Source organism: Capra hircus, chromosome 18, assembly GCF_001704415.2.
Source record: "Capra hircus breed San Clemente chromosome 18, ASM170441v1, whole genome shotgun sequence".
Lineage (NCBI taxonomy): Eukaryota > Metazoa > Chordata > Mammalia > Artiodactyla > Bovidae > Capra > Capra hircus.
The window spans coordinates 38,071,228-38,091,602 of record NC_030825.1 but is presented as its reverse complement, the minus strand read 5'-3'; the positions used below and the strand labels follow the sequence as shown (position 1 = coordinate 38,091,602).

Sequence of the window (20,375 nt, the reverse complement as noted above, 5' to 3'; positions counted from 1 at the left end):
TCTTTCATAAAGTCTCTACGTGGTCCCTTCCACCCCTCCCCTTTGTTTATCTCATCTCCAACAGCAGTTTCACTCAGTACCTTGCTTCAGCCACTCTAGCCTGAGGGTCTGTGGACTTGGCTTTTCCCTCTTCCTGGAAAGCTCTTTTCCTGGGTAGTCAATTGGCTCACCCCCTCATCTCTTTCATATGTTTGCTTAACTGTCCCTTGCAGTGAAGCCTTTCCTGGTCACACTAGTTTAAATCGCAACTCATCTCTTCCTTTCCCCTCCTACCAGTACCTTCCTGCTTTGTTTTTTCTCTCCATAATTCCTCAACTTAGCACTATCTGCCTTTCACATGAATGTGTATATGTATAATCTGTTACGTTACCCCCCTACAAAAAAATTACGAAGACTGGAGCTATAACCCAGCTTCCAAAGCAGTACCTGGCCAATAGGAGGCCTCTTTAAATAATCCGTTGAATGAATAGGCTACATCAACTTTTACTGAGCACTGAACTGGCTTCTATAGGTCCTGCAATACAGGAGATATTTTAAGACACATAAAAAATCTGAACTATGTCATCATGAAAACACCCCAAAAAAATTAAAAAGAAGTTGAAATGTTCATTTACGGAAAAAGGCCCCTAAAACAGTCCCTGACTTCTAATCTACTTAAAGAAGACAACCAAGTAACTGCAATGCAAAGCAGAAGTAATAACTGCTCATTTAGGGCTAGATTTGAAATGTCTTAAGTATGGTGGGAAATAAGGGTCCAAATCTGTCCTTGGAGAAAACTCTGATTTGGGTAATCAGGACAAGTTTACAGAGGGAACAACAGAGTGGCTTCTTGGAGACTAAGTAAGTGGGGGTTGGCAAGAATAATTTTCAGGCAGAAGAGAAAACAAGGTCAAAGGCAGAGATAAGAAAGTCCGGGACACTCCCAGGAAAGTCCAGAGGAATTCTAGATATGCTTAATGAATTCAAGTCGCGTTTCTTCTGCATCAAGTTTTTCTCTTCCCTACCCAACTGTTAAGTGTAAAGTTTTATAGCCTGTAAATTTTCTTGGAAGTGAAGTCAGATCTTCACTGGCACACAATCAGGACCTTTTCTCTTTCATAAAGGGTCTCACGTGTTAAAGTTGTCATTATCTCCAAATGAGTTATACATGGAGTCCTTCTACATATGTTTGCTGCTGGTGCTGCTAAGTCACTTCAGTCGTGTCCAACTCTGTGCAAGCCCATAGACAGCAGCCCAGCAGGCTCCGGTGTCCCTGGGATTCTCCAGGTAAGAACACTGGAGTGGGTTGCCATTTCCTTCTCCAGTGTATGAAAGTGAAAGTGAAGTCGCTCAGTCGTGTCCCACTCTTCACAACCCTATGCACTGCAGCCCACCAGGCTCCTCCATCCATGGGATTTTTCCAGGCAAGAGTACTGGAGTGAGTTGCCATTGCCTTCTCCACTACATATGTTTGAAAGTGTTCATTTATTAAGGTAAATTGTTTCCAGTGACAATAATTTTCATAATAATGTTTGAGATTTCTTCACTTTCTTCATTTTTAAAAAAAAACAAGGAGCTTCAAACAACATGTTTCAAGGTTCAATTCACTTCTGGGTCCTCTGAGGGTTTTTTTGTTTGTTTGTTTGTTTTTTTGTATTTTGGCAGCATGTGGGATGGTTTCTCAACCAGAGATGAAACTGGGGTCTCCCAGTGAAAGCTCTAAATCCTAACCGCTAGGCCACTAGGGAATTTCTTCCTTCACTTCTGAGAGAACCTGTCCCCAGACACCCTCAGCTACCAAAGACATTACCCTCAACTCCCTGAACACTCCCTTTGGATTTTCAGACCTCATGAGTCTTTGCCCTCATCATCCTTCAAGATGTGGCTCCAAAGCTTAGGCCTCTAAACTCAAACTTGCCCCTCGACACTACACAGGATATCATTTTGTTCATAGCTATTACATCACCCAAATCGTGGTGGTATAAATTAGCTCTCAGTATGTATTTTTTCACCAAATGACAGTCCCAAGGCTTCAAGGGACTTGGAGACTAACATTACAGGGAAAGAGAAAAGGGATTAAAGTATTACCAAAAAATAACAAAAGCTACAAAGTGTCAAGAAACCTATATTGACAGGTATTTTTAATGTTTACTAGAGAAAGAATGGCTCAAAGCCTGATCTTTCTTTTCCTGACTATTCTCCTAAATCAGTGGTTCTCAAGTGTGACCCCAGGTCAGAAGCATCAATGTCACCTGAAACTTACTAGAAAAGCAGTAAGTCCAGCTCTGCCCAGATGTACTCAATCAGAAACTGGGCTGGGCTTCTAGTTCTGCAATCTCTCCAAGTGATTCTGATTTACCCTCAAGTTGGGGACCATTGATCTATAGTCATTCTTCTTCACCATAGTGTCCGCAGAATTATTGCTGATTTCAATAAACCTCTTTTATTGTAGGGTCTAGTTTCTATATAATCCCTCCCTTTCCAGGCAGCAAGAGCAGTCAATTAAGGAATAAATTAGAGACAGGAATATTAGTGTTGAGTGAACTATATTTTCTAGGCATGAAATAAAAACTTAATTAGAGTAATGGGAATGAATGGAGAAGAGACCCAGGTACCTCAAACCGTTTCAGAAGTGACGTCAATAAACTTGAGCAAAAGGAGTACAGGTTGAAGTAAAGATGACTCAGAGATTCTTACCTTGAATGCCTTTTTTGGTAATGCCGTTAGTAAAAATAGGAACTCAACCAGTGAAGAAATTTTAAGCAGAGAAAGAAATTTTTGGCAGGAGAGACAATTACCTAGTTTCAACCCTCCTCCTGAGTAACAGTGCCAAAAATTTTCAGAAAGATGTGGCCAAAAGACTAGGTTAGGGAATAAACAGGGATTGGACCTATAGATTCCAGAGGTATTCATATAAGGTGATCACTGTGACCAGCTTTGAGGATAGATAGTACTGGTGAAGGAGAAAACTTAGAAAACTTAGAGAGACATGGAGGCCAAGACAATTCTGTGGATGGTGCCCTGTGTGCAAGGCAGAAGAGAGTGCACTGAAGGAGGCTGAAAAATCATCAGAGATGCAGGGGGACCATAGTGATGCATCAGGAGAGTGAAGAGAGGAGAGACAGTCCAGAAAGAGGAGACGGTCAACCATGTAAAGTTCTGCAGAGGAACTATTGATACGATAGGGAATTCCCTGGTAGTTCAGTGGTTAAGACCCCCCCAGAGATGTGAATGACTTTTTGGAGATACAAGGGCTAAATTATAATCAAGGGGTGAAAACTGGAGTGAAGACTAGAAAGCCAGTTTAGAATTAACTCAACACCACTGAAGATAGATGACTGAAAAGACATTATTCAGTCAAGTTCACCAGCATAAATTTCTAACAGACCAGATTTCATAATTACAGAATTTCAGCAAGGAATTATGAGCCTTGCTTTATGTAAGTGGAGCAAGACTATTAAGGTAAAAAATTGAGAAAGAGAGATCCCTGCCCCAAATTGCTCAAAATGAAGTAGGGGTGAGTAAGAAAGCAGCGGTTGGCCTGGCATAAAGGTAAGAAAGTGGCTGTGAGTTGGTTCGTTTCAGTCTTAATACACCATTTAGTAAATGTTAGCCTGGCCTCGTTTTCTTGAGCAACCACCCCTTGCCTATAAAATACTATTTCATAGAGTTGTTTAGTCACTAAGTCATGTCCAACCCTTTTGCGACCTCATGGACTGTAACCTGCCAATCCCCTTCTGTCCATGGAATTTCCCAGGCAAGAATATTGGAGAGGGTTGCCACTTCCTTCTCCAGGGGCTCTTTCCCACCCAGGGGTCCAACTGGAGTCTCCTACCTTGGCAGGTAGTGTTCTTTAGCACTGAGCCACCAGGGAAACCCAATCTTTAAATTAGGTCATCTGAACTGACTGACTCAACAATAAAACCAAATACAGACTATTTGAATTCAAGTGTACAGAAGAAGCTGGGGCATCTCCAGGCAAGAATATGACCCATAGGGTGTCTCCAGGAAAGAACACTGGAGTGGGTTGCTATGCCTTTCTACAGGGAATCTTCCAGATTCAGGGATCCGAACTTGGGTCTCTTGCATTACAGGTAGATACTTTTAACCAGGGAAGCCCTGCTGCTGCTGCTGCTGCTGCTGCTGCTGCTAAGTCGCTTCAGTCGTGTCCGACTCTGTGCGACCCCATAGACGGCAGCCCACCAAGCTCCCCCGTCCCTGGGATTCTCCAGGCAAGAACACTGGAGTGGGTTGCCATTGCCTTCTCCAATGGGTGAAAGTGAAAAGTGAAAGTGAAGTCGCTCAGTCGTGTCCGACTCCTAGTGACCCCATGGACTGCAGCCCTCCAGGCTCCTCCCTCCATGGGATTTTCAAGAGCCACTTAAAGTGTCTCTAACGATCAATAGTGTTAGTCACTCAGTCGTGCCCGACCCTTTGCAACCAGGCTCCTCTGTCCACGAGACTTTTCAGGCAAGGATACTGGAATGGGTGGCCATTTCCTTCTCCAAGGATCTTCCCAACCCAGGGATTGAACCCGGGTCACCTGCACTGCAGGCAGATTCTTTACCGAGTGAGCTACGAGGGAAGCCCCTGAGGGGCCAATCAGTTCAGTTCAGTCGCTCAGTCGTGTCTGACTCTCAATAGTTGATACCAAAGCGCGTTTTCTCATGCGACCACCCCCACGCCAGGTCCCTCCCAAGACTTGACCCCGCCCACACCTCCCAGGCACGCGGCCGGCCGTACTGCGCAGGCGCGCGGGTGACCCAGCGCCGGAAAATGCTGGCGCGCCCGCCAGGAGTCGCCGCTTAGTTGCAGCTTCTCTTCTCGGTTCCCGGAGGCCCGGATTGGTACGGAGCCTGGCGGAAGCTCCGCGCGCTTGCGCGGTGTGGCCTCGTTGGGCCAACATGGCGCCAGTGGAGCACGTTGTAGCGGATGCCGGGGCGTTTCTGCTGGATGCGGCTCTGCAGGTACAGGGTGCTTCTGTGGGGAGGAGCGGGGTCTGGGTTGGCGGCCCCTGAAGGGGTTTGGGAAATCCGGCAGCACGTTGCGTGGTGCGGAATGGTGTGAGCTGGGCTGGTCCCCCCGCAGGACATCGGGAAGAACATCTACACCACCCGGAATGTGATCAGCGAGATTCGGGACAAAGCCACGCGCAGGCGCCTCGCCGTGCTGCCCTACGAGCTGCGTTTCAAGGAGCCCTTCCCTGAATACGTGCGACTGGGTGAGTACCTCTGCCCGATGTTGGTGGTGAAGCTGGGCCCCAGGTTGCTGACTGAACCTGCTCTGGTGCTAGTTGGAGCTTGGTTACTTGATCAGAGTTGGTTTAGAAACCCCACGGTCAAGATCCTGGTGGGAGAGAGGCATCCAGGGTCATGAGTCAGCCAGGCCTTGCTGCTTATTAGCTATGTGCCCTTGCGTGTATCACTCAGACTCTCTAGGCGTCAGTTTCCTCATCTGTAAAATGGGATTAACAAAAGTACCTATCCGCGGGGTTGCTGGGAGCATTAAAAGAAGAATAATGTCACTCAGCACAGTGTCCAGCGTTTTGTAAATATTAAATTTGTTTGGATTAAAAATAGAAGTCCTGCCCTGGAAAAAACCTAGGTGGTTGAGGGTGTTTTAGGGATTTTAGGGTTTAAAGGCTGATACTGGAGATGATGCTACCTACACTACTTGTGACTTCTTTAGGTTTCTCTAACATACTAGCTTTATGATCTTTGACAAGTTACTTAATCTTTCTGAGGAAATACTAATAGTATTTACTTTACAAGATTGGGCTAAAGCAGTCCCACTCCTAGAGATACATGGAGACAAGGTATAGTAATTCAGAAAGATACATGCACCCCTATATTCATAGCAGCACTATTTGCGTTTGCCAAGACATGAAAACCACCCAAATGTCTATTGACAGATGAATGGATAAAGAAGATATGGTACTTATTACAATGAAATACTACTCAGCCGTAAAAAAGAACAAAATAATGTCATTTGCAACAACATGCATACAACTAGAGATTATCAAACTAAGAAAGACAAGTATCATATGATATTACTTATATGTGAAATCTAAAATATGACACAAGTGACCTATCAGAAACAGAATCACAGGCATAGAGAACAGACTTCTGGTTGTCAAGAGGGAGGGAGGTTGGGGTTATTAGCAGATGTAAGCTTTTATATATAGACTGGATAGACAACAAGGTTCTACTGTACAACACAGAGAACTGTATTCAGTATCCTATAATAGACCATAATGGAAAAGAATATTTTTAAAAGGAATATATATGTATAAATGTATAACTGAATCACTTTTTTGTACAGAAGCAATTAACACAACATTGTGAATCAGCTGTATTTCAACTTAAAAATTTTTGTAAAGATTTGACTGAAGGATAAAATGAAAAGCTTTTAACATAGCACCTGGTACATAGTACCCAATAAATTTTAGCTGCTCTTAATTAATAGCTGCATTTTTAGTGAGCTGTATACTTATTATTCCTGGTGCTAAAGTAGCAAACTAAGATCATGGCATCCAGTCCCATCACTTCATGGCAAATAGATGGGGAAACAGTGGCTGACTTTATTTTTTTGCACTCCAGAATCACTGCAGATGGTGAAATTAAAAGCCATGAAATTAAAAGATGCTTACTCCTTGGAAGGAAAGTTATGACCAACCTAGACAGCATATTAAAAAGCAGAGACAGACCTTTGCTGACAAAGGTCAGACTGGCAAGACTGTGATTTTTCTAGTAGTCATGTATGGTTGTGAGAGTTGGACTATAAAGAAAGCTGAACTCAGAAGAATTGATGCTTTTGAACTGTGGTGTTGGAGAAAACTCTTGAGAGTCCCTTGGACTGCAAGGAGATCCAACCAGTCCATCCTAAAGGAGATCAGTCCTGGGTGCTCATTGGAAGGACTGATGCTGAAGCTGAAACTCCAATACTTTGGCCACCTGCTGCAAAGAGTGGACTCATTTGAAAAGACCCTGATGCTGGGAAAGACTGAGGGCAGGAGGAGAAGGGGACGACAGAGGATGAGATGGTTGGATGGCATCACCGACTCAATGGACATGAGTTTGGGTAAACTCCGGGAGTTGGTGATGGACAGGGAGGCCTCGTGTGCTGTGGTTCATGGGGTCGCAAAGAGTCGGACACGACTGAGCAACTGAACTGAATGTAGCAGAGACATCTTTCTGTTAATGTGTCAAAATATTATTCTATATGCTTATTATTGATGTTTCAGGAGAAAAGAGCTGGAGATCACTTTGTGCTAAATAGAGATGTGGGTTTTCTTGTTGGGGTGGGTTTACATACAAAAACTGTTCAATATTTGTTACCCAGTATTTTTGTCTCATCATAGACAATAATTATTGGTTGAATCACCTTTCCATCCCACTTGAACTGTGATCATCCATTCTATTAAAAAGAATTGTTAGGGCCTCCCGGAGCACCCGGAAAGCTCGTGGACCAGCTTGGGGCCTTCCTTTCGGATCCACCATCTGCGGTGGAACCGCTGCCAAGATGCAGATTTTCGTGAAGACCCTAACGGGGAAGACCATCACTCTTGAGGTCGAGCCCTCGGATACAATAGAAAATGTAAAGGCCAAGATCCAGGATAAGGAAGGAATTCCTCCTGACCAGCAAAGACTGATCTTTGCTGGCAAGCAACTGGAAGATGGACGTACTTTGTCTGACTACAACATTCAAAAGGAGTCCACTCTTCATCTAGTGTTGAGACTTCGTGGTGGCGCTGAGAAAAGGAAGAAGTCTTACACCACTCCCAAGAAGAACAAGCATAAGAGAAAGAAGGTTAAATTGGCTTTTCTGATAAGGTGGATGAGAATGGCAAAATCAGTTGCCTTCGCCGGGAGTGTCCCTCAGATGAATGTGGTGCTGGAGTTTTTTATGGCCAGTCACTTCGACAGACATTATTGTGGCAAATGTTGTCTGACCTATTGTTTCAACAAACCAGAAGACAAGTAATTGTATATTGGTTAATAAACATATGAGCTAACATTTAAAAAAAAAAAAAAAGGATTGTTAGAATCAGAGAACTTTATTGCTGAGGGAGAAGAGACTTTCTATTCTAATACCAGAGCCTAGAAAAGGAACACTTAATACTTGCAAATATTATGCTAACTTTCAATGATTTTCTATTAACTTTTTTCTGTCCCTTCATCAGCACTCAATAAGGACATTACAGTAAACCTAACTGGCATAAATCTTGAGAGATATAAATGTCTGAGTTCTGAGTAGAAAAAGATCAGGAGATGAATGAGTGAGGTGTTTTGGGGGATACTGATCCAAAGTTCTTTTCATACTTTCATTACAGTTATCCAGAGTCATATGGCTCTTTGCTTTTAACTGAAGTTTGGAATCTCTTATTTACAGTGACTGAGTTTTCAAAGAAAACTGGAGACTATCCTAGCCTTTCTGCTACAGATATCCAAGTACTGGCACTAACTTACCAGCTGGAAGCAGAATTTGTTGGGGTGTCTCACCTAAAACAAGAACCAGAAAAGGTAAATAAGAAGGATTGTTGATTTCATCCATTTTTACTTTTTTATTATGAGAACTATCAGATGTACAGAAGTAGAGAGAATAGTATGATGGACCCGGTGTCCCCATCATTCAGCCTCCATGGTTATCAACTCATGATCTGTCTGTTTTCATCTCTACCCATGAGCACTCTAGCCATGAGCATTTTGAATTCAGATATCTTATTTCACTGATAGATATTTCTTGGTGTGTCTTGAAAGAGATAAGGTATGTCCTCTTAAAAAATAACCACAAAACCAATATTATAAATACACAAAATTAATAGCAATTCCCTGGTATCATCAAATATCCAAATATGTGTTTGTTCACATTTCTTAATTATTGTATAAATTTTTTAATAGTTTATTTGTTTGAATCAGGATCCAGATAAGGTTCATCATAGTGTAGTTAGCAAATGTGTCTGTCTTGACCTGTAAGTTGTTGGTGAGATTGGTTAAATTTTAAAATGCTGAAAGAGGAACTTTCCTGGTGGTCCAGTGGCTAAGATACCAAGTTCCCAATGCAGGGGTCCCAGGTTCAATCCCTGGTTAGGGAACTAAATCCCACATGCTGCACCTAAGCAAGTTTGTATACTGTAACTAAAAGATCCTGCATGCTACAGCTAAAACCTAGCACAGCCAAATAAATATATATTTTTTAATTTTAAAATGCAGAAAGAATAAAAATCAACTATATTCTCACTACTTTTGAAAAAATAGAATTCTCTTCCAGAAACAAGCAAAAAAGAATACCAAAAAAGCTACCATTTTTTTCATTTCTTACTAGCCTTCAAAATTCTGGGTTCCTGTTGTGCTTTTACGTATTCACCCAGCTCGTTTAAGTTGAAGAGATTAATGGTTTTGTGCCTGGGCCGCACTGTTTCCAGGACAGAGGATTTTGGAAAACAGAAAGTAATTTCAACTGGTGTTTACAAAGAATTACTTGATCTTCACTGTCTAAAGTCATCAAAACTAGTAGACTGTTTTGACCACTCCACTGTAGTGGACTGATGTTCCTATTCTAGTTGGAACTGCCTTCACTTGTTCTCAACCAGGTTTAGAGTCCTCTAATCCAAAAAGTCTAAAAGTGATGCCTAAAATACAGACTTCTTTGTGTCACCAGAATGTTTTGGGGGGCTGGGAGTCAAGGGAATAGTTTTACATAAAGACTGACTTCGTGGCTGAGCCGGGTTTCTGTTTTGGCGTCTGTCAACTTGAGATTCCTAAAGACCACCCTTTCCTGCAGTCTTTTGGGCAGGAGTTGACCTGTTTTGTATCAGAAGCTTTAAAACTCCTGTCTCTTGACCCAGCAATTCCACTTATAGGCATTTATCCTAAGGATGTAACCAAAGATACTTCCAAGTTGTATACATAATGATGTTCATTAAAGCTTTATGTCTAGGGCCAAAAAAGAAATGTCCTAAAATGGTTATTTGGTGGTAGTGGACTCCCTGAATAATTCTTCATATATATTTTTATGTTTCTCACTTTTTAAAAACATTGAATAAATTTTTTTATTTCAATAACCAGGGGGAAGTATTTTGTTTTCTGGTTTTTTTTTTAATTACTCTTCCATGTTGAATTTTCAGCCTGTATTTCTTTGCTTAGTGCTGTCTCTTGTTTCTTTTTTCTTTTTAAAGGTTAAAGTGAGTTCATCGATTCAGCACCCGGAAACACCCCTGCACGTTTCTGGTTTCCATCTGCCCTCAAAGGTAATTTCTGAGACAGGCCGGGCTCTTCATGCTTTTTTCTGCTCCATGTCAGATCTCTACAAATTCCAGGGAGCCAAATTTATCCTGAGAGATGCTGCAATGTGTCCAGCCCTGCCTGATCTGACTTGTACATTGTATATCATTTCATCTGTAACTCTCTCAGTTTTCAGGTTTTAAAATTACTTTCTTTTCATCTCAGCCTAAACCCCCACGAGAAACAGAACACAGACACCCAGCCAGTGAGCCTGAGGACCTAGAGTTCAGTTCCTTCATGTTCTGGAGAAATCCTTTGCCTAACATTGATTGTGAACTGCAGGAGCTGCTGGTAAGGCCCTGCTTTATGATCTGATGACCACAGACTAGCATCTTCCAGCTGCGCCCATGGGCAGGGAGTTTGAATTCTATTAATGTTTCAGATGGACGGAGGTGAGGATGTCCCAAGCGAGGAGGAGGATGAAGAGAATGGACCTGACGAAAGACAGGACCAAGACAGTGATGACGATGGGGGCGGGTGGATAACCCCCAGCAACATCAAGCAGATCCAGCAGGAGATGAAGCAGTGTGCTGTCCCCAGGGACGTGCGGGTCGGCTGTGTGACCACAGACTTTGCCATGCAGGTGGGTGGAGTGGGTATCTGTTGGCCTGGGCTCAGTGTCACCTCTTACGGACAGTGGTCCCTCGGAGGTTGGGGATGGGATGTGCGGAACTGTTATATAATGCTTCTCTTCCTGGTTCTAGAAACTTGCCTATGCTCTTTGGTAATTTGCCGTTTTGCTTGGAGGTTGGGGAATCATATTGACAAAATGTACGTATAGTACATTACATTTCTAATGTCTAACATTCACAATCTGTTACTGCTTTTCTTTCAGTGTGTGTGGTGTTCTGTGCTGTGTTCAGTATTTCGAGACGATAGAGGTTTCCAATCCAGAAATGAATAATTTCGCTCTGACACAATGAATGTCTCCATTAAGAGAGATTGCTTTAAAAAAAGAGAGATTACTCATGGGAGGTCTTGGCTAATTAATGCTCACAGTCAGTGGCACTTGACGTTAGAAGAATCTGTGTCCTTGTCCTAGTTTACCTGTCTTGAGAGGCATCCTATGCTTGCTTTTCGTGAGCAGAAGCCCTTCATGAGCCAGACCAGGGTTTGTGAAGTTCTCTTAACTGTGATTATGCAGATGTTAAAGATAGCGTCGGTTTTGCTCTGAGATCGGTTCCCCATTAACGTGTTGGTTGCAGAACGTCCTGCTGCAGATGGGGCTGCACGTGCTGGCCGTGAACGGCATGCTGATCCGCGAGGCCCGGAGCTACATCCTGCGCTGCCATGGCTGCTTCAAGTACGTAGCCGGCAGTGTGGGCGCCGGTGCCCCTCTGTCAAACACCCCTCTCTTCCTAAACCTTCTGTGGGCTTCTTGAAAGGGAGCCTTGCCTTCTGTGCAGGTGTTCCTTCCACCTCAGATTAGCCCCAGTGACGGGATGGTTTCTTGCACAGAATAATTATTTCCTAGCTCCTGTTGAGAGGGCTCTGTTCACTTGCACAGACATCAGGTCAGGGGCCTGGCTTCTCTGGCAGATGCACGCAGCTCTTGTCTCCTGCCTCTGGGAACTGAGGGAGAATTCCTCAAGGACAGACACTAGGGCTCCTGCTTGGTCCTTCAGAGCAGCAGCTTCTCTTGTTCAGAGTCCACCATTGGGGCTTGAGAGGGGAGGAGAGAGGCAAGGCCTGGGGGTCAGCCTCAGCCCCCACACCCATTCAACCATAGCAGCTTCGATAGTGCTTCCTATATGATTCGTTAATAAATTCTCAGCATCTCCAGAGCCACCTCCTGGCATCATGCCCAGTGACATGACATTTGGGGCCAAGGTATTCAGTAATAGTTGTAATAATGTAATAGCGTGCCCCTGGAGAAGGAGGGGTGGTGGTAGGAGCGCTGACTCTGGAGCCATATTCCTTGGGCATATGCCTGCTACTTACTGGCTCTGTGACCTTGAGCAGCTGGCTACCTTGCCTAGCCGCCATTTCCCCACCTATGAAATGCAGGTGTACCCACCTCATAGGGTTGTTTCCAGGGTACACTTGTAGCATAATGCCTGACAGAACTCGGTAAAGCGGTCACGGTCACTGTAACAACATTCTGCGAGGTTTTCTTACTTACTACCTGTGTCATTTTTCCCTGGAACTGTGGGGCAGCAATGTGCGTGTGTCAGCCACACGATACAGCCAGGCAGCCCTGGTCCAGGGTGGCAGTGCAGTTCAGCCTGTCCCCTTCCACTTCTCATGCCGCTGCCTCCTCCTCCAAGGCCCGAGACTCGCCGTGTGCCCCAGGGACTGGGTTTGCTGCCTGAGGCTCCAGTGCAGTGAGGCTCCTTTGTGTCTGTAGGACAACGTCTGACATGAGCCGAGTGTTCTGTGCACACTGTGGAAACAAGACGCTGAAGAAGGTGTCCGTGACCGTCAGCGATGACGGGACCCTGCACATGCACTTCTCCCGCAACCCGAAGGTGCTAAATCCTCGCGGCCTGAGGGTGAGTGGAACGGCTTCCCCTACCCTCACGGCAGAGCCCAGGGTTGCGGAAGCTAGACCTCTTAGCATGGGGAGCAAAATGATCAGAGAGAAGAACAAACCTCATGGTTTTTACAAGATAGTTCGTGAAAGCCTGTGATCCAGATGGGGAAGGCTCACGATTCAGCCTCCCCATGAGCTTTTTGAGGAGTTTGCAGTCTAAGAAGAAATCACCAGTAATTCCACACAATAAATTACATGTGGGGTCACAGAGAGATTGTTTGTAGGGCGGTGGAGGTTGGATGTGTGCAGGAGTTTGGGGATGGGCAGAATTTCCAGAATCTCCAAGAACCACAAGGGAAGGGGGTAAAGTGCTCTGCGCAAGAGTTCTGGCTGGACACACAGCCGAATGGATTTGTCTTGAGGAATCAGGAGAGAAGCGTTGAGAGACCAGTGGGTATGCCTGTGGCCGGCCCAGCACTGAGTTCTCTAGGCAGATGCCACTAATGTGAGAAGTGTTGTTCATTTTTAAACTTTCTATTCTGAAATAATTTTAGATTTATAGAAAAGTTGCCAAAAAATAGTACAAATTCCTATTTTACCTTTCACTTAAATTTCCCAGTTTAATCGTTTACTACATTTACTCTGTCATATATATATATATATATATATATATTTTTTTTTTTTTTTTTTCCCCTAAAAACCATCTGAGAGTAAACGCTACTTGATGCCCGTTGGCCCCTAGATACTTTGGTGTGTATTTCCTGAAACAAGGACTTTGTCTTTCATGCCCACTGAACAATTACTAAAACCAAGACGTTAACATGACTTCAGGACTACTATCCTGGCTTCCCAGATGGTGCAGTGGTAAAGAATCTGTCTGCAGATGTTAAGAGATGCAAGTTCGATCCCTGGATTGGGAATATCCCCTGGAGTAGGAAGTGGCAACCCACTCCAGTATTCTTGCCTGGAGAATCCCACGGACAGAGGAGCCTGGTGGGCTACAGTCCATGGGGTCGCAAAGAGTCGGATACAACTCAGCGACTTAGCATGCGGTTCTACCGTCTATGGGTCGTGCTCAAACTTTGACACAGATTTCCTTTACAGCAAAAGAAGAAAAGGGTTAGGATCACACATTGTGTTTGTCATGTCCCTTTAAAACTGAAGTAGTTTGTCAAGTCTGTTGTCTTTCACACCTTGACCTTTTTTAATGGTTTTAAAGAGTTCAAAGCAGTTCCTTAACATCCCTTACCTTGGGTTCGTCTGGTGTTCCCCCCTGCTTAGATTCAGGCTGTGCAGTGTTGGCAGGAACACCCAGAAGTGATGCTGGATCTTCCCGGTGCATCCTGTCGGGGTAAATGATAACTAGTTGTCCGGTTTACTGCTGGTAATAACTTTGATCACTTAGTTAAGGCAGTTTCTTATTTAATATCAATATCATTAACAAAAACCAAGATGATCCAATTTCCCGTAAGGTTATTCTTTGTAATTAATAAGTAACTTAGAGAAAGATAGTTGGAAGCCTGCAGTCTTTCTGTCTTTATCTGAGAGTATGTAGTCAGCATACGGCTTTGGGTTTTGCATCTGTGAGGTGAGGTGAGGCTCAAGTGGGAAGATGCGTGTCAGGGGCTTAGTGCACAGCAGGCAGTGGTGATAGACTCCACGGGGGCTGTTGGCCCGCGTGCAGAGTCGTCAAGTGAGCTTTACGTTAGCAGGATCTGGTGTGCATGAATATGAATCCCGGTCCTTCTAATGGCCTTTCCCCTTCTTGTTTCCAGTACTCTCTCCCCACTCCCAAAGGGGGCAAGTACGCCATCAACCCCCACCTGACCGAGGATCAGCGCTTCCCTCAGCTGCGACTCTCCCGAAAGGCCAGGCAGAAAACCGACGTGTTTGCCCCTGACTACATAGCTGGGCTGTCTCCCTTTGCAGAGAATGACATCTCCAGCCGCTCAGCCACCCTGCAGGTCCGAGACAGCACCCTGGGAGCCGGGAGGAGACGGTTAAATCCCAATGCTTCCAGAAAGAAGTTTGTGAAGAAAAGGTGAAGCATGAGCTCCACAGGCAAGCTGGACGGCTGCCCAGGAGATCCGGCCTCAGGTCCCCCACTGTGCCAGCCCCACAACCCCCTGGACGCAGAAGGGGCCCGACTTCCTCAGCGCTGCCTTGGGACTTGCTGTGGTACCTCGGGTTGGGTGTGTGGTGGAGCCTGGCTAACCCCTGACCTGTGCGCATCCAGAGAACCGGGATTCCTGCCATGTTGAGGGAGTTTGACGAAAACAGAGCAAATGGTGCCTGGAGCAGATCTTCAGCCTTTAAAGACAGGAACTTCTAAGTGGTAATATTTTTCTAATAAATGTGATTATAAGCTTCTGTGCATTTTCTTTTGTTTTAGAGAAACACTGTAGGTGTGCACTCAAGGATCAAGCATTTAGGTTTTCTTTTTGCCAGAAACTATACTAGGTACTAATTTTATTTTTTTTTTTAATTTTAGCTCTTAATTTTAACTCATTTTGAAAACATTTCAGTCATCCAGGAAAATACCTAGACTCTCCCATTGTTAACATTTTTTATTTGCTTTTCCCTTTCTTCACACACAAAGTGTCTCCTAGGACAATAATGTTCTTTTACATAACCACAGCACAGTGATCAAATTCAGGAAATTTAACATGATATGTTACTATTACCTAATACATAACACTTCAGATTTTACCAACTTGCCCCAGTACTGTTCTTTATAACATTTTCCCCCAGATCTGAACAATCTCTCCGCTTTTGTCGTTTGTGAAGTTGACCTTTTTAATAGTATAAGCCAGGTTTTCAACATGCCCCTCCATTTGGGCTTGACAAGATGTTTCCTTGTAATTAGATGGAGGTGATCCACATGGTTCAAGAAAGCTACATACGTGATCATTGGTTCTCAGTGCCTCACCCTAAATGATGGTTAACAGATTACTTGGTAAATAAACCTGCTGAGTAGAAGATTTCATAAGTTCTTTAACAGTATATTCACAGAGTGCTAGCTTCAAAAGTTCCTTACATCAAGTTTTTCCCTGTATGGTTGTCTATTTGCTGCTGCTAAGTCGCTTTAGTCATGTCTGACTCTGTGACCCCATAGACAGCAGCCCGCCAGGCTCCCCCGTCCCTGGGATTCTCCAGGCAAGAACACTGGAGTGGGTTGCCATCTCCTTCTCCAATGCGTGAAAGTGAAGTCGCTCAGTCCTGTCCGGCCCCTAGCAACCCCATGGACTGCAGCGCACCAGGCTCCTCCGTCCATGGGGTTTTCCAGGCAAGAGTACTGGAGTGGGTTGCCATTGCCTTCTATTTAGTATAAAGCTAATTTGGGGGAGCTTAAATTCAGTTTAAGATATTTCCTGTCCTATGTATTTTTTAAATGTGAAAACTCAGTTCCAAAAGTAAAAACTATATAAACTATATGAGACAAGTGTGTGTAGAACTGGATGGCCTTTCCCTCTCATCCTCATTTCCTCTTTTTCCCTGGCTAATCCATTTCATTTGTTTCTGACTTATCCTTGTATTTTCTTTTGTAAAAAAGTGTGTGGGTATGTGTTACATTTTGGAAGACACAAGGCAGTATTTCGTCCACTGCTCGTGAGCACACGGAACAGTACCTGGAACATGGTGGGTGCCCAGTAAATACTTGTTGCATATATTTGGCATTTAATACTCACTTTGTAAAAACATATAAAAACCAAACTCACCACCTGCTACTCAAAGTGTCTTGACTAGCTGGCCATGCATCACAACTTTCTACTGACTGATTTAAGAGTTTCAGTTGTTGAAGACAGAGCCAGAATACTAGCTTGGTTGTGGAGGCCCTTTAGGGTTGTCTTTATACAGTTTCACTCCTGGCCAACAGGAAGTAAAAGGGTTCATATTTACCCTCTCACCTGAAACAACTTAAAAAAGAGCTAAAACACAGAAAATCACAGTATTCAGCTTCTGGAGGTCAAGCAGGTGATCCCCAGGAGAGGAGGAGACAGGTGAGCTCCACAATTGCACTGGTTTGATACCTAGAGAGAATTTCCAGAAGGAAGAGGTGGAGCAACAGTGCCGGGAGTCCAGGAGGGCCCAAACAAAGGAAAGGCGCGACCATCACAGCACTCGAGTGCACGCGAGCATTCCAGGTCTGCTGTGCATCCTCAGCGAAGTACTGATGAGCACTTAAACGTGAGGAGTTTCCTGAGGCTGAGGAAGGAAATACCCCTCCCCACCAAAACGAGATAATCCTTGAAGCTCACCCAAAGCCAGGGACACTTCATACTCTTGCTATACAGAGTGGACAACTTTCTAATTCACAGGCATCAGGCAGGTACTCCAGATCAGGAAACAATTACTTCCAAACTAAGGGCTGCTCTGGTCTCACCCGACGAAGCCAACCTTGCAAGAATCCTACTCCTAGTTTGATGCCAGAACCAGCCTTGTGGCCCCACCCAATCCCACTGGAACAAGAAACAATCCCTGGGACTTCCCTGCTGGTCTCATGCACCTGCCAATGCACAGGACATGGGTTTCATCCCTGGTTCAGGAACCAAGATCCCACAAGCTTTGTGGCAACTGAAACTCCGTCTCTCATCTAGAGAGCCCACGCACCCCAACCACCGAGCCTGCCTGCTGCGACTAAGACCGGAGGTGGCCAAAAAAAAAATTTTTTTTAAGAGAAAGTTCAATGTTCTCACATTTTCAAAACACTCTCCCAAGGAAGCAGTATCATCCTAATTCATAGCCAAGCAGCAACAGTCTAGGGGATCTAGAAGAATACTCCATATACATTATTAGCAATGACCCCAGTTTGATCCCTGAGTCAGGAAGATGCCTTGGAGAAGGAAATAGCAACCAACTCCAGTATTTTTGCCTGGGAAATCCCATGGACAGAAGAATCTGGCAGGCTATAGTCCATGTGGTCACAAGAGTTGGATACAACTGAGCAACTAAACCTACCTATCTACCCCAGTATTTATGGACAGGAAGAAATCTGGAGGGGAAACATTCACCATGTCCACATCACTGTGTTTTTGTGTTCATGTATTTGGAGGTAAATTCCTACAAATGAAACCTTTTGTGTAAGTAAGACAATGATGAAACTGTAGTTCTATGAAGCAGAGTTACACTGTGCATGTTTACTAACAGCTGCTTTTCCCTCTTCAGACACTGGGTGTTCTCTTTCTACACTGTTCACGAAGCTCAGTGCCTGGATCTTGAATGATATTCAACAAATGCTTGTGGAGCTGAATGCGTGACTCAGACCACTTTGGAGAACATAATTCAAGAGGCAAGAAATACTTTTTCCAAACTTTTTTTAGTTTGCTCATGGAAATAACAAATGAGTTCCCCATCCTGAAGGTTATTTGTGCAAAATCTAAGAGTTACTAGTGATGTGAAAAGGATCAAGCATTGAAAATGGGTCCTCAGGACATCCCTGGCAGGCCAGTGGCTAAGACTGCACTCTCGGTGCAGGGGGCCCAGGTTCAAACCCTGGTCAGGGAACTAGCTCCCAGATGCCTCAACTAAGAGCTTGCATGCCACAACTAAAGATCTCACATGCTGCAAGGAAGATTAAAGATTTCACTTGCCACAACTAAGAGCCAGCACAGCAAAATGAATAAACAATTTTTTTAAAAAAGGAAACGGGTCCCTTCTATACTTCTCTGATCTGAGATCAAAACTCAATTTGCTACATCAGAAAAAATCTCTTTACAACACATGTATGCCATTTGAAGAGAAATTTCACTTTAATCAGGGAAGGTCTAAGTCCAACAGAGGATGACCTACTTCACACAATATGTAACAGGACAAAATTCTAGCAAGACACACAGGAACACAGGGAGTCCAACATAGCAGTGTGTGTCCTGTGCAGCAGTGATTGTGACTGTGAGACAGGAAGGCAAAATGGGATGGCGCTCAAAGTAGAAGAACCATCTCTCTCCTAATACCAAGGACCTATTCCCTCCACGAATACTTGGCTGGTAGCCATGGGAACCATTGAGGACAGGAGAGGCCTGGGTCCCCAGACGGGTCCAAACATGGCTCTGAGCTACTGTTCTAAGTCCATCACCTGCAGCTGGAAAAAACCAAGGGGGCTTTGGGGACTTCTGGATGCAGGGACTTGGCAGGTGACTAATGAGGCTGTTTGTGTTCTTTCGTCGAGAGGAGGATGGGGGACCCCTGGGGGTTCTGCCCCTGCTTCTTATTTCTAGATAACAAAAACGGTCAACAAAGCTTCTTACAGCTCCATGGTGCTGGCATGCTCCCTGGGGATGCACGGAAGGCCCTGAGGACATTGTTTTCAGTTGATACACAATGCCCAATACATACCTACACCTGGGACAGAGGCCTGCTTGGAGAAGATCATGGGAATTGTACCATCTTAAACTGACAGCAAATTAAAGCTAGAGAGACCTGTAAGACAATGCAGTCCCAACCTGTATTTTTACAGATAAGGCAAACAGGGCTCAGAGAGACAAGCATTAGCAGCTGACCTGGAGCTAGACTCAAGAATTTCGACCCTAGCTCTGATAACAGGGAGATAGGAGCTGGCTCTGGAGACCAAGAGCCTGAGCTCCGATTCTGAACGACACCACTGACAAGCTGCAGAGCCGTGGACAAGCCGGTGGGCACTGGGTGCCTGTTTCCTCATCTGTAAAATGGAGCATTTATTCCTGACCTCACGGGTTGGGAGTTTCTCAAATGTTAAATATAGAGTTATTATCAATTCTACCAGAGAAGGCAATGGCACCCCACTCCAGTACTCTTGCCTGGAAAATCCCATGGAGGGAGGAGCCTGGTAGGCTGCAGTCCATGGGGTCGCTGAGGGTTGGACACGACTGAACGACTGAGCGACTTCACTTTTCACTTTCATGCATTGGAGAAGGAAATGGCAACCCACTCCAGTGTTCTTGCCTGGAGAATCCCAGGGACGGGGGAGCCTGGTGGGCTGCCGTCTATGGGGTCGCAGAGTCGGACACGACTGAAGTGACTTAGCAGCAGTAGCAGCAGCAGCAATTCTACACCTATTTATATATACTTGCCCAAGAGAAATAAAAAGCATTTGTCCACACAAAGACTTGTGTACAATGTTTATAGTAGCATTACTCATAATAGCCAGATGTGGAAACAACACAAATGTCCTTCAACTGAATGAATAAATGAATGAATGAATAAACAATGTTAATGAATGAACAGACGAAATGTGGTTTATCCACACCATGGAGTCTTATACAGTCATACAAAGGAAGGAAGTACTGACATGGATGCGTAACAGAGAAAACAAACCTGACTCCGTACTGAATCTATTTCTTTAGCTCTAATCTTTGTGCTCTGTTGCCTGTGCTTAGCCATGCTGTCTCTGTACCTTTATAAATGAATATTGCCTATAGCCTGACATTTATAGGACAGCCCATTCTCAAGGCTCTGACCTTTAACACTTTTCCATTCATATAAAAAGAAAAAAAAATCAGAAAATAAAAATTGTCTTATTGGATGTTTATAGGAACACTGTGACCAGACCTCTGTGGCCAGCTGCAAGAGCAAAGGATTCCAGCACCAAAAGGTTTGCCATAATGAGCCACATCCCCTTCTCCTCTTAGTATAAAAGAAGCCTGAATTCTAACCAGGGTAAGACT

The 20,375-nt window shown here is 44.4% G+C and overlaps 1 protein-coding gene and 1 pseudogene across 2 annotated transcripts; both read left to right on the top strand.

Moving 5' to 3' along the window:
• Positions 4,771-15,105, top strand: NOB1 (NIN1/PSMD8 binding protein 1 homolog). Its single transcript, XM_013971262.2, has 9 exons — positions 4,771-4,946; positions 5,068-5,200; positions 8,371-8,501; positions 10,157-10,228; positions 10,428-10,553; positions 10,645-10,845; positions 11,468-11,565; positions 12,610-12,754; positions 14,511-15,105. Exons 1-9 carry the CDS (start codon positions 4,884-4,886, stop codon positions 14,778-14,780), a joined length of 1,239 nt encoding a protein of 412 aa, XP_013826716.2. The 5' UTR covers positions 4,771-4,883; the 3' UTR covers positions 14,781-15,105.
• On the top strand, positions 7,456-7,995 carry LOC102174238 (annotated as a pseudogene). The gene has a single exon (XR_310693.3). The product of XR_310693.3 is annotated as a ubiquitin-40S ribosomal protein S27a pseudogene (transcript).

What these genes read in the sequence shown, in the direction of transcription:
- NOB1 (XM_013971262.2), top strand. Translation starts at nt 4,884, where the DNA reads ATGGCGCCAGTGGAGCACGTTGTAGCGGATGCCGGGGCGTTTCTGCTG. An exon ending in CCCTGAATACGTGCGACTGG is followed by an intron (nt 5,201 to 8,370) that starts GTGAGTACCTCT and finishes TCTTATTTACAG; the next exon opens with TGACTGAGTTTTCAAAGAAA. An exon ending in CGCTGCCATGGCTGCTTCAA is followed by an intron (nt 11,566 to 12,609) that starts GTACGTAGCCGG and finishes TTGTGTCTGTAG; the next exon opens with GACAACGTCTGACATGAGCC.